The sequence below is a fragment of the Perna viridis genome, chromosome 10 (assembly GCF_037379345.1).
Source record: "Perna viridis isolate PV_CMFRI_1.1 ecotype Kerala chromosome 10, ASM3737934v1, whole genome shotgun sequence".
In the NCBI taxonomy this organism is placed as follows: Eukaryota; Metazoa; Mollusca; class Bivalvia; order Mytilida; family Mytilidae; genus Perna; species Perna viridis.
This window is the reverse complement of record NC_142454.1, coordinates 30,294,261-30,306,585: the sequence shown is the minus strand read 5'-3', so window position 1 is coordinate 30,306,585 and position 12,325 is coordinate 30,294,261. Positions and strand designations below refer to the sequence as shown.

At 31.7% G+C, this 12,325-nt stretch overlaps 1 protein-coding gene across 1 annotated transcript in view; it reads right to left on the bottom strand.

Annotated features, from left to right (window-relative positions):
- Positions 1 to 12,325, bottom strand: part of LOC148605324 (periodic tryptophan protein 2 homolog) — a 48,740-nt gene that overhangs the window by 29,930 nt on the left and 6,485 nt on the right. Inside the window, exons 4-14 of the mRNA XM_088550905.1 lie at positions 11,688 to 11,787; positions 10,774 to 10,917; positions 9,909 to 10,044; positions 7,881 to 8,004; positions 7,394 to 7,460; positions 6,308 to 6,463; positions 4,652 to 4,859; positions 3,302 to 3,450; positions 2,839 to 2,986; positions 1,960 to 2,110; positions 333 to 513 (exon numbers count right to left, since the gene is read on the bottom strand). Of these exons, the coding sequence (XP_088407031.1) occupies positions 333 to 513; positions 1,960 to 2,110; positions 2,839 to 2,986; positions 3,302 to 3,450; positions 4,652 to 4,859; positions 6,308 to 6,463; positions 7,394 to 7,460; positions 7,881 to 8,004; positions 9,909 to 10,044; positions 10,774 to 10,917; positions 11,688 to 11,787 (1,564 nt within the window). The remainder of the gene's footprint in view (positions 1 to 332; positions 514 to 1,959; positions 2,111 to 2,838; positions 2,987 to 3,301; positions 3,451 to 4,651; positions 4,860 to 6,307; positions 6,464 to 7,393; positions 7,461 to 7,880; positions 8,005 to 9,908; positions 10,045 to 10,773; positions 10,918 to 11,687; positions 11,788 to 12,325) is intronic.

The following is a 12,325-nucleotide window of genomic DNA, read 5'->3' as shown; positions in this document are numbered from 1 at the left end:
ATTGATTTATAATTCTCAACAAATCAAATAGCAACTAAGAACCTTTAATTCATGGGCGTTAATTTTTGGGTTCACTGAAATTTAGTATTTGTTTGAGAAGTTCTAAATTAGCAGATGCTATAATAGAACATTTACAAAAGAAAATTTGCATATAGTTCTACCTTTTAACTTGCCTAACAAATTCATTCAAGCTAAGTGAAAAATAGTACATTCACAGTTTTGAGGAAAGTTCTCAACCTGAGGTGCTACTGAAACTAAAACATGGTTACATCAATTTTGTAAGGAAGCAAGAATTACCTCCCTTATCAAAAATAGCAATGATAAAAACCTACTTTCCAAATGAAGATTTCTTGGCTGTTATTTTATCTATTTCTTTTCTTGTATATCCAAGATCATGCCTTCCCTCAATAGAACCAGTCTGTGTGGCATTATGAGGGCTCCAGAAAGTAATTTGAGCATCTAATGTAGAAACAGCCACTTCATCTCCATCAGGACGGAATGCTACTGCTAAAACTGAATTTTAGGCAAAATAATTAAAGTAAATTCTTATCATAATTTTAAAATTTTGTACGAAATGAACCACCATCAAAATAAAAAAAATCTATTTATTTTCAGTGCTTCAATAGTTTACAAAATAGGTAAATACTATTTAATCAAGCTCCACATAATTGAATGTTCCTTATCATTATTGGTTTTTCACAAATATAAAATAATTAGGGTTGTCAAAATATTCTGAAATTACTGATTGGTTAACCATTAGAACTCTTGATTGGTTATCTGGTAGAGTGGTAGATTTGATAACATGGCAATTACCAACAGGAAATTTCCCTTATCATTTCCTTCGATTCAAATGAATATAGCTGAAATATTGCTGCTCGGGCATTAAACCCCAACAATCAATCAATCATATGTCTGACAAACATAGGTACAACATGAACAAATAAAATGAAATGTGAATGCAAGTGTATACATGTACATAATGGAGTCTTACTTGTATTTTGCAGTTTTCATTCCACCCTTCAAGAGGAGATTTGTCATGCACTGCATGCTCATTTTTATACAGTGAGTTAAAAAATTTATATACTAACAACTGTGTTGCTTTTTCAGGGTCTGCATATTTCAATGTTAAATAAGATAATTTAGCACACTGCTAGTCCCATCTGAGTATGCTAGTTCAATGATTAACACATTTCTCTTAAAACAAGACTAAGCTTTAGACTGTGGCATTTTCACTCATAATTGATACAACAAAACAGATAGACAACCAAGCTATATATATTTTTTAAGTAGCACTCCAGCTAAGTATCATGCAAAATGTGATTCATGGGTAAAAAGCCTATATATTTTTATTTTTGATATGTTGTTTGAAATGTCATAGTAAACAGAAATAAACATGTGGTTTTTCATATATCCCGTGCTCTTAGGAGATAAAAATTACATAGAATGCACTGTAGATTTTAAAATTATGTGACATAACTCTGTAAATGGCGCTCAAATACAATAGAATCTACTGCATTTTCAATGTTGATTACCGCCTAAGAGCAGGCAGATTTGAATGAATAATTATACATTTCATAGTATAGACCCATAAAACAACTTAATTACAAAAATAAAAATATGTAGCCTTTTTTGGGGTGTATCACATTTTTCAGATTTTGCATGATTCTTACAAAGACAGCAACTTAATTAGATGTTTGAGAACTATCAAATCAATATTTAATGCTGTAATTAACCTCTGGTCACATGACCTTTGCATGTCTTCATTATACAATGGGGTTTGGAATTATACTGTTGAAAAAAAAAAATTTAAAAAAAAAATCTAACATGGTTAACCCAATACCGGTTTTTGGTATTCTTTATTCGGTACTTCCAATGGTTAATCGCTAGAATCCATCTCCAAAATAATTAAGAAAGTCAGGAATCTTTAATTCAATCTTTAATTTTAATCAACTAACTCACCATCAGAATTGAGAATTATATTTTCTTTAGCACCTTTGTTCTCAAACACATCCCACAGCTTGACAGTTTTATCCCATGAACCACTGGCTAACATGGACTGTTTGGGACTAAAGCTAAGGGAGCTAACTGGACCTTCATGTCCTGCCAAAACCTACAAATTAAAGAGGATGTGAACATGTTGCTTCAAATGAGCAAAGAATTGTCTCCTTATGGTCTTCTAATGTAATTTTACCTTGTAACAACAATAATCTTTCAATTCAAAGAGAACAATATGAAAATAACCAGAAATCAATGGCACAACTGTGAATAAGTCTATTGACCTGTGTTTGTTGACAACAGAAAGGCAATTTTCTTCCAATTTCTTACTGATTTGTGCCATATATCTTATATCTTTATGATTTAAAAAACTCATTTTAATTGAAATTCTGAGTTCACTGCATGGCACCGATACAACCAAAAAGGCCATTTAGAAAGCCTTAAATCTTTGCAATTTTTCGCTATGTCAAATTTAAATATTATAACATTTAACAAGACAGAAGTTGTCAAATTTTAAACACAATTATATCCTACTTCATGTATATCAATAAAAGCAAAATGATAATATTTGACAATACTTAGCTCAACTTCATGTTAAGTTTTTTAATCATCTTCGTTACAATATTTGTCAAATCCATTTTGCCTAAAATGCATCTGGAAACAGCAAAAACACAACGATCTATTTATTTTTTAAAGTCATGTTGACCCACTATTTGACATTATTTTATTGCATCATTATACTTTTCTGCTTAAAGTATAAGAAGTTTTAGAAAATTCTCTTATAAATGTTATTATATCTTTTAGATCTATGAGCCCCGTTAAGATTATAATTCAAAGATATACTTCTAACAATCGTCCAGTCTGCATAGACCATACAAATATCTCAAACACATCCATTCCACCAGCACAGACAATTTCCCCGCTATTATCTACTGTAAGACACGAAAACTGTACTGGTCTAGGTGATGTGAAAGTACGGAAATTACGGTACCTTTAAAATATAAATAAAAAACTTTCTAATCCTGACAGAAATTTGTGTGTGTATTTTCATACTATTGACTTTTTATTTTATAAAAAAGATTAAATTTGAAGATACTTTATACAGGACGTACTTTCAAGTTTTGTTGAATGTTCTGAGGTTCTGTAAGTTTTTAATACCTGAATTTGTTTCACTAGATTTCTCCTTTTACAGAAGTTCATACTTTGTTTTGAATATGAGTTCATACAAAACACAAATACACATTTCTAGGTGCCCAGGAACAATAATTCACTCACAGAATGCAGTACTATGGTTTTTATTACTCACCTATTGAGGTCAAAGGCTCTGACGGTGCCATCTAATGATGATGATAACACTACCTGTCCATTCTGTGTGAAAGTTACACCTGACACACCTCCAAGGTGCTCGTTAAAGGTAACAAAACAAAACCCACTGGATGTATTCCAAACCTTTACCTGAAAAAATAGGAAAACAATTGAAATATATATTTCTACAGAGGAATATGGAAATATTTCATTTATTAATGTCAATAAAATATATCAATTATTTGAATCTTTAAAAATAAATGTTTTATAAAGTTTTTGAAAACATTAACAAGAGGCTCCCAGGAGCCTGAATCGCTCACCTGGTTGAATTTTGCCTTTCAAAGGCAATACATTTATAAACAAGTTGTCCAACAATTTTGACTCAAGAAGTCTTTGGTAGGACTTATCATAAGGATCATTTCAACAATTGAAAGTTTCTTTTAATCTATCATAGTTTTCAAGATATTGACTGAAAACTGTAAAAAGTCATTTTTTCCCTTTCAAGGGCAATAACTCTTACAAGGAGTCATCTAACAACATTTATCCCAGAAAGCTTTTGCAGTCCTAATAATAAGGATCATTATAAGACTGGCTAATCCTAACGGTTTTGGAGATATATGCAAAAAACTACTGTCTGACCCTTATGTTCTATTTTTAGTAACGGTGGCCATGTTTTTCAATGGATCAAAAATCCCCACATTAGTTCTATGCAGGATACCCGAAGGAACATACATACTAAATTTGGTTTCAATTGGTCAAGTGGTGTCAGAGGAGAAGAATTTTGAAAAATTGTTAACGATGATGACGAGGACGACGACGGACACCAATTGATTGCAATAGCTCACATGGCCTTCGCCAGGTGAGCTAAAACTGACAGTAAATTAACTTATCACTTTTCCTTCCACATAGAGGTGCTTAGCAAAAATTATCTCTCAATAAGAAAGATGACTTTATAAATTCTTCAACAAATTCTGTTAAGATGAGTACTTTAAATTTTATTGTTTTTTTAAATTTAAATAGCTTAAATTAAAGAGGAACAGCAAACTGGTGTACAATACAATCTGTAAATTATCATTATTTCCAAGTCAGTATTACTTCTGAGGGTGCCTTATTATCTACAAGTACTTGCATTTTTATCACCATAACATAACTGTAAATATGGTAAAATTCCTTATCATACTTTTCTGGCTGAGAATAGTATAAATTACTCCCTCATCACTTTTTGAGAGGGGGGCGGGTAATAAAAGTATTTTAAAAAATGCCTCCCTCTAATCAGTTTTCATGAAAAATGGCATGAACCAAGAAATCAATTTTGAATGGTCTAATCTATTTTTAATCAGTGACTATTAACCTTAGCATCATCCCCACCAGTAACAAGATACTGCCCATCAGGAGAGTATGCCAAACATGACATATGATTGAAGTGTCCCTGCTGTTTAAGGACATAAGTTTCACTCTGCCATTCCCAGACCAACAGCTGACCAAGACCTGAGCATGCTAAAGCAATCCAATCTCCTGTGTTGTTGAATTTTACTGACGCTATGTTCTGTTCAGATATGCTGAAATAAAATACATGTAGGATATGAAAGATTATCTTTATTCTTCTAATTTAGAAGATCTATGGAGGGCATGATGACAAAACATAACACATACATAGTAGTTACATGTAGATTAAATAAATATAACATAAATAAACCACAACTCATTAAATAAAAGGAAAAAACGGCAAAGACCCATGAAACAGGAAGTTCATAACAGACAGCTTCCAATATTGCTAACAGCATAAGCCCCATCTACAATTTATATAAAAGTTAAAGACACCAAATTTAACAAACAATCCATCAATAGGGAACTAAGATATTGGCAACAAAATTCATACAGATGGACAAGGTGATTCCAATTGCTAGTGGAAAAAATTCTGAAATTCAATCCCTGGTATGCAAACATTCTGGTATAACATTTTTTTTATTTTTGTTTAAAAGAAAGATGTTTGCAGATGTTTTTCAGGTGCTGTAAGTAAACAAAAATGGGTCAAAGACAGAGATTACCTGGTTGCAGTAAAGTACTGTTTGTACTGAAATTACATCCCACAATATGGGGCCCTATACTGAAGTTGGGTATCAAATATCTAGTTGCTGAGAAAACTATTACCAAAATATTTTATCAGCCCGCACACAAGCCCGCCAAACCAACATTTACCATTCTAATGTAACCTGGACAAAATTCACCACTTTGAACAAGCAGTTCCTCTGTAGTATTATTGAATATGATTTCTTCATACAGTGTATGATTGATGAGATTCTGTTGTGATAAGATCAAGGCCTTTAACTCACTATGAACACCCAATAGCCAAGCATTTGTCATATGTAAAATATCTTCAGTCAGATACCTGTATTGTCTAAACTTCAAATTTATTGTTTGAAGAAAAAAATTCAAATTAATAAATACGGTTTCATCCAACAAATACAAAACAATGCCAGTTTTGATGAAAAGACAGAAAATAACATAGAAATTAATGTCGGGTACATGTATGATATAATGTTATGGCAAAACAAATATATTTCATTCTGTTTACAAACGGTATGTCACATCTATAGATGCCATCCCAATTTTGATACAATTGGTAAAAAAAATAATTGAGTTGTCCGTAACTTGGAGTTTTTTACAGTAATCATCATTTAAATTGACATCTCAAATTTGTAATGGATAAAAACGTGTTATGTTCACCATTCATAAACAAAAAGACTTATCTCGAAATAGAATGATAACATTCATGAAACCTGCTCATTGTGCTTATTTTAGTAGTCTCCGCAAAGCACCTAAATGATCTGAATATGCTTTCTAAACCAGGAATGGCTCAGACTGGAAACAATTGGTAATCCATAAATAACAGACTGTTGACTGTAAGACCGTGTATTCTATCTGAAATGTGTAAAAATTACTGATAAATTGTAAATTGGCATCTATGTTATCAGTGAAAAATGGTCAATGTTGCCTGTAACCTTACTTTAATGAGTGTATCATATTGAAATCTGGCAGTTCATGTAGAAAGAAGGAGCCATCTTGGAATCCTGTAACTAGTATATGTGTAGATTTATGGTAATCAACACTGGTGACCTTGGCATAACCTGAACCTTCAGGTCTGCAATCCTTGTAAGAATGCCTGAAAAATATGTTGGTTTTAAGACTTAGAAAATTTCATAAATACCACAAAAATCTGCAGTTCAATTTGTGGTCTTAAATTTGTACTTACATTTTTATTGGCAGTTGTATTCAGATTATTGCCATTATCGAAAATTCAGGGTAATTACAATTGTTTGTTATCTGAACTTATATTACTGTACATTTCATTCAGAATACAGAATTCAGAATTTAATAGAAGAGTTTTCCCTGACTATAGCATCTATAGGTTAAATACAGTGTCTGAAGGAGAAATATGTTTCTCTAATTTTTAATTGATTTTCACATCTCCTGACCAACATGGGAAAATATTTTGTGTCTCCAGAAAGATTACAGTTCTCAGATGCTGATTGTTCGAAATACAAAGGGGTGAATGGTTATTGTGGCAATGTGTATAAAATCTCATTGGTCAAATGTGACATTGTGAAGTTTCTTACATTGTTTTCCCGTAACAACTGGTGACGTCATAGACAAAAGATAGCTAAAATTTCCAACATGACACAGATGCTTAATGACACTTCAAAACATATGTTGAGAGAATTTGCAATTGGACTGTTTTCATCGTGAAAAAAATTTAGAGAAAAAAAAAACTTTAGGTTGTTGATTATGAAATATCTCACATCTTGGGAAATTTTGTGATCAACTCAATATTGTTGTAGATTCTACATGAATATATGTACTTACACTAGTCCATGTAAAAAATCTTGAATTTTTACCACTCATTAAATTTATCATCCTTACACATGAAGTCATTTCTCACACTAATGAAAAAATTTCTACTCTAAAGGTGATAATGAAAAAAATATAGTTTGGTGAAATACCCAAGTATACAATTCTTTTACTTTTGTTGTTTTACAACTTTGAAATACCTGACAGAATTATCTCCCTTTAAATGATAATTTGTAGTACGTACTTGGCAATTCTTTTATACAATACTTTTTCCTCTGTTTTCTCTTCTGAATTTGCCTTCTCTTCTTTATCTGTGAAAAGCATCAAAAATGAAATATTAAATCAGTCGTTGAGATATAAGTAGCAACTCTACATACAACAAACAGAAAAGCTGTGATTTGAAATCAACATCATAAAAAAACAAAGTGTTTTTTTATCAGCATTTTTTTCATGTTTTTAGCCTACTGGTAGGTGATAATTTACAAATTAAATTAAATTAGTTGAGTAAAAGGCTGTAAAAAGAATAAACAATAAACAGCAAGCTGCTAATTCATTTTACAAAATAACATTGGTAGATTGTTTTTCATTTTGTTTCATTATTTATCTTTTCTAGGATTCCCACTTGCATTTCATGCAAGATCTATGATAGAAGCACAAATTTAGACACTCCTCTTAATCATGGAAGCAATAAAAAAAATGGTCGGATGGGACCAAAAAAAACTTGACCTGACCTGACTCTATCTCCTCATCTTTGTCTTTGCTGAATTTCTTTTTAGGGGTGAATGGTATGAGTCCATCTAGATCTGTATCACACTCCCATACACATAAATGTCCACACTGACTGACACTGTATACCTGATACTGGGCTAAGGAAATAAACTTTTAATGAATTACTAACAACAGACAAAAATGTATTAATGCATAAGGACTTTAAAGGAGTAGACCTAAGGTAAGGGACACAACTCTTTAAAATCATTGGAACGTTTGTATTCAGGATCTTTATTTCAATCTCATGTAAGCATCAAAGTAACTTGGATTTATTTCATTCTGTTTCAAATGAAAGCTTGAACGGCTTGAGTGAAATTGAATGTGATACAAACATATCACTGACTTCATGAATTATATCCCTTACATTAGATCTACCTCCTTAATACCATTCTTTCGTTTCATATTGCATGTATTGTTGATGTTCATCTGACAGAGTTGGCCTTCCCTTGATTAAGAAGGAAGACCTAGGCTAAGAGACAAAACTCTTACAAATCATTGGAACCTTTGTATTCACCATTTTTCATTCTATTTCAAATGAAAGCTTGATAGGCTTTGGTGGAAATGAATACGATACAAACATATCACTGATTTCAAGAGTTCTGTCCCTTACTCAAGGTATACCTCCTTAAATGATATTCACCTTATGATTAATGAAATTTCTAGGTAGTTCCCAGGGCAATTAAAAAAGATATTTTCTTTCAAGCATTGATTCAAATACCTATGGAATGAAAGAATGTTTAGCAATTGTTTAGTCAGTACTACTATCCCTGGGCCTCTGTGTAATGGAAGGAAGGAAGGTAAGAAGGAAATATGAACGCCCCTTTCACAATATACCACCCTTTTTGCAAGTTGGGTATAATAATCAGCAGCTTTAACATACATTATACACTTTCCTTCCCAAATCTGTGCAATTCAAGTCCTATATATCATAATGTAATACCATCTACATGTACATGTAATAATGAAATGTTTATGAAATGATATGTCTCACCAATTCTACATGGATGCTGTTATTATAAACTTGATTCATGATAACAACGTTACTAATTTTATATATTATGGACAATGTATAATACTGTGAAAAAATTATTGTTCATGGGGTATCAATTTTTGTCCGTTTGGTAAACAAAAAAAATTAGTTCCTAAAGAAAAGTCAATTTTCCATTTCTTTTTAAGATAGAGTTGTCAAATCCACAAATTCAAGAATCAACGAACTGATAAGTTTTCGCTAAACCACGAAAAATGGTACCCACATATAAAAGTACTTTCACATTATCAAATCAACCATTTGACATCACCAAAAAGTGGACAGATTCCTCAGTTATAGTTTTTTGTTTGCATATACATGTATGGAAGTATGACTAAGTGATGATGGACATGACTAATAATAATAATGATAAACTTTACTTTGAGAGGGTAACACAGTGACTGTACAAGAACAAATTTCCCCTGAGGCCCTCATGCAACAAAAATGGAGTCAGAAATTATATGCACCTAAGTCTGTTTACAAACATGACAAAATAGTATGACTATGGGGCATATATGCGAAATGGATACAGATTTGTGGTAGATTTCTGCTAAGCAACTGAATACAGAATATTATTGACATACCGTAAGTAGATCATATCAAACTGAACTAGTCAAAAACATAAAAATCTTCACAGAAGCCATAAACACAATTCCTTAGTCTTGCCTTTTCTCAACATTCGTCGCAGGGGAGACAATAAAACTAATTCCCAGGAACTTCATTTTGATAGCATATTTTAACCATGGACTGCCAATTAAAGTCTAAACTATAACTTGGAGCAAAATTTTTAAATGTAGAGCAAACATTTGGTACAAAAATCTCTGTTAACTGTATCTTAAATCTATAATATTGTGAATACTTGCATTAAATAAAACATTTTTTTCTCTGTTGCCTTCCATTAGGAACAGTTTTCAAAAATAAAGAAACATTCTCTAAATAAGTACATGTATATTGGAAAGGATACATCCAAAGAATTTTCTTCGAAGAATGACCCTATGATGGCATCTCTATGACCTCCCATGGAATAAACAATTAGATTTGAGAAGTGCTCTGCTCCATAAACTCTTGTGTTCATATCTTTAGAACCAACACACAGTACTCTGAAAAATAAAACAATTAATAATTTAGATATGCAAATAAAAACATATGTGTTCAATAGAACAACAGTTTATATCCTTAAGTATCAGTTGATATAAAATTCAGGCACTGCCAATGGTAACGGTGCTTCATGGTAAAAAAAAACACACACTGAACAAATTAAGCATTTTTAATTGACATATGCAATATCCATACATAAGCATAATCATTCTTATATTCAGATCTGTATTTTTGGAAAAATTCATCAATTCATCACAAACTAAAATCAATCAGATCAAACCAAATCAAGAACGATAACTCTTGCAAAGAGCTAATTTCATCTATACAATTTTATTTAAAAAGCATAACAACTACATGAAAATAATAACTTTTAAAGCTCAATGGAACTTCTTTCCTTGTAGACTGGTGACTGCAGTTATGTTTGAAATATATTATACTACATGAGACATCTTATAAGGTTCAGAAAATAAATATACATGTATACATAATATGAGCTCAATGTACATTAAAAGCTTCCTTCTAAACTGCAGAAAATAATTATCAAGTTTCAACACTAGCCCTGACAAATTTAAACTTGAATCAGAGGTCTAATCAATACAGGCAGTTTTGTCATGAGCTCCACCTACCTAAAGTCATATGTCCAATCAATACAGACAAATTATCATATGCTCCACCTACCTAGAGTCAGATGTCAAATCAATACAGACAGTTTCATCAAAAGCTCCACCTACCTAGAGTCAGATGTCCAATCAATGCAGACAGTTTCATCATAAGCTCCAAAGAAAGTTCTTTGTAGAACAAAAGGGTTGAATTCTCTGGTCTTTCCTGGTGCATAGAACAACATTATCTTATCTTCTCTTGTCACTGCAAACTTTCTGAAATGTACCATTATCTACTGGTAGTAAAAATAAGTTTTTTTTAATGTATTTATCATGGTTTCATGCTTGCAATATAATTTTTACAGATGTACAAAGGGAAATCATGCGCACATAACGAATCCTGATTAAAAAGTTCAGAATTCAATGGGCTCATTTTATCCTTAATTTGAAATACATGTACTGATATTTTATTCATTTAAGTACCTTTCTATGCAAGAATCAGGCACATTATTTTTCCCAATTTAGTCATTTTGCCTAAATATATTCAATTCAAGGAAACAATCGAAAAGATATTTAGATTTATCCTGAAGCATCTGTGGCATATATATTGTTTTACTGCTTATAAAGGGAAAAAGTGCAAAAAATGTACAAAAATGTTCTTTTTTATTTGAAGATTTTTTTCTTCAGAAATGGATTAAATGATCGATATCCACCGTACAAACATTTTTCCCAAAATATCTGCAAAAACATCAATTGCAGAATCATACGCAAAAAAATTACATTTCTCTACATATCATTATGAAAATGGATAAAATGGAAAAAGATGTTTTTTTCGGTTCAAAACCTTAATTTCCATGTATAGATGCCCTTTCGGGACATAATTTGAAATTTAGTGATTATGACCTAATATTTGCCCTACCTAATGCACATTTTGCCTGATTCTTAGATAGAGAAGTAGTAGATCTGTTGTCACAAGATTTTTCTGAAACATTACTTAATACCAATATCTAAATTTTCATCACATATGTATAGTAATTAAGACTTACTTTCCATCTGGACTAAATTTAATCTGATGTACCGGTCTGTGAAAATGATAGGAGTGTAGAACTGACTTGCTGATTAAACTACATAACAATGCCTCTCCATCTGAAAAAAAAAATCAGCCAATAAAATTGACAGAAGTTTTTTTTTCTGAGAAGGGGCTATTTTCTAAATAGAAATTATAGATAGATAACACAGAGATGGAAAGCATCTTGAAGTACCCTGTCATAGCCTAAATAAATAAAATTATGAACATTTTGGAGGATCAAAAATATACAGAAGATTTAGGCTCATCTGACTTCATGCCAAATACCAAATGCTTAAACCAAAAGACAACAAAGTAACAGCCTGGACACAAGTCTTTATTGCAAAATCATTAATTTGATCTTGAGGTCAAAGTTCAAGGTCAAAGGTCATCAACCTTGGTATGCCGCATATCATCTTGATGTTATCTACATGTGCCATCATGCCAAATACAAGTATCGAAGACAACAAAGTTACAGCCTGGACATGATTTGTAATGGATGATTTGTGGCATTATATGGCAGGGCCCTAATTGTACAGAGTTGTTCAATAAATTTAATACAGCATTTTATGCACCTTGAAGATAGTTGTTCTCAAAAGTTTGCAATAGAGTGTATCA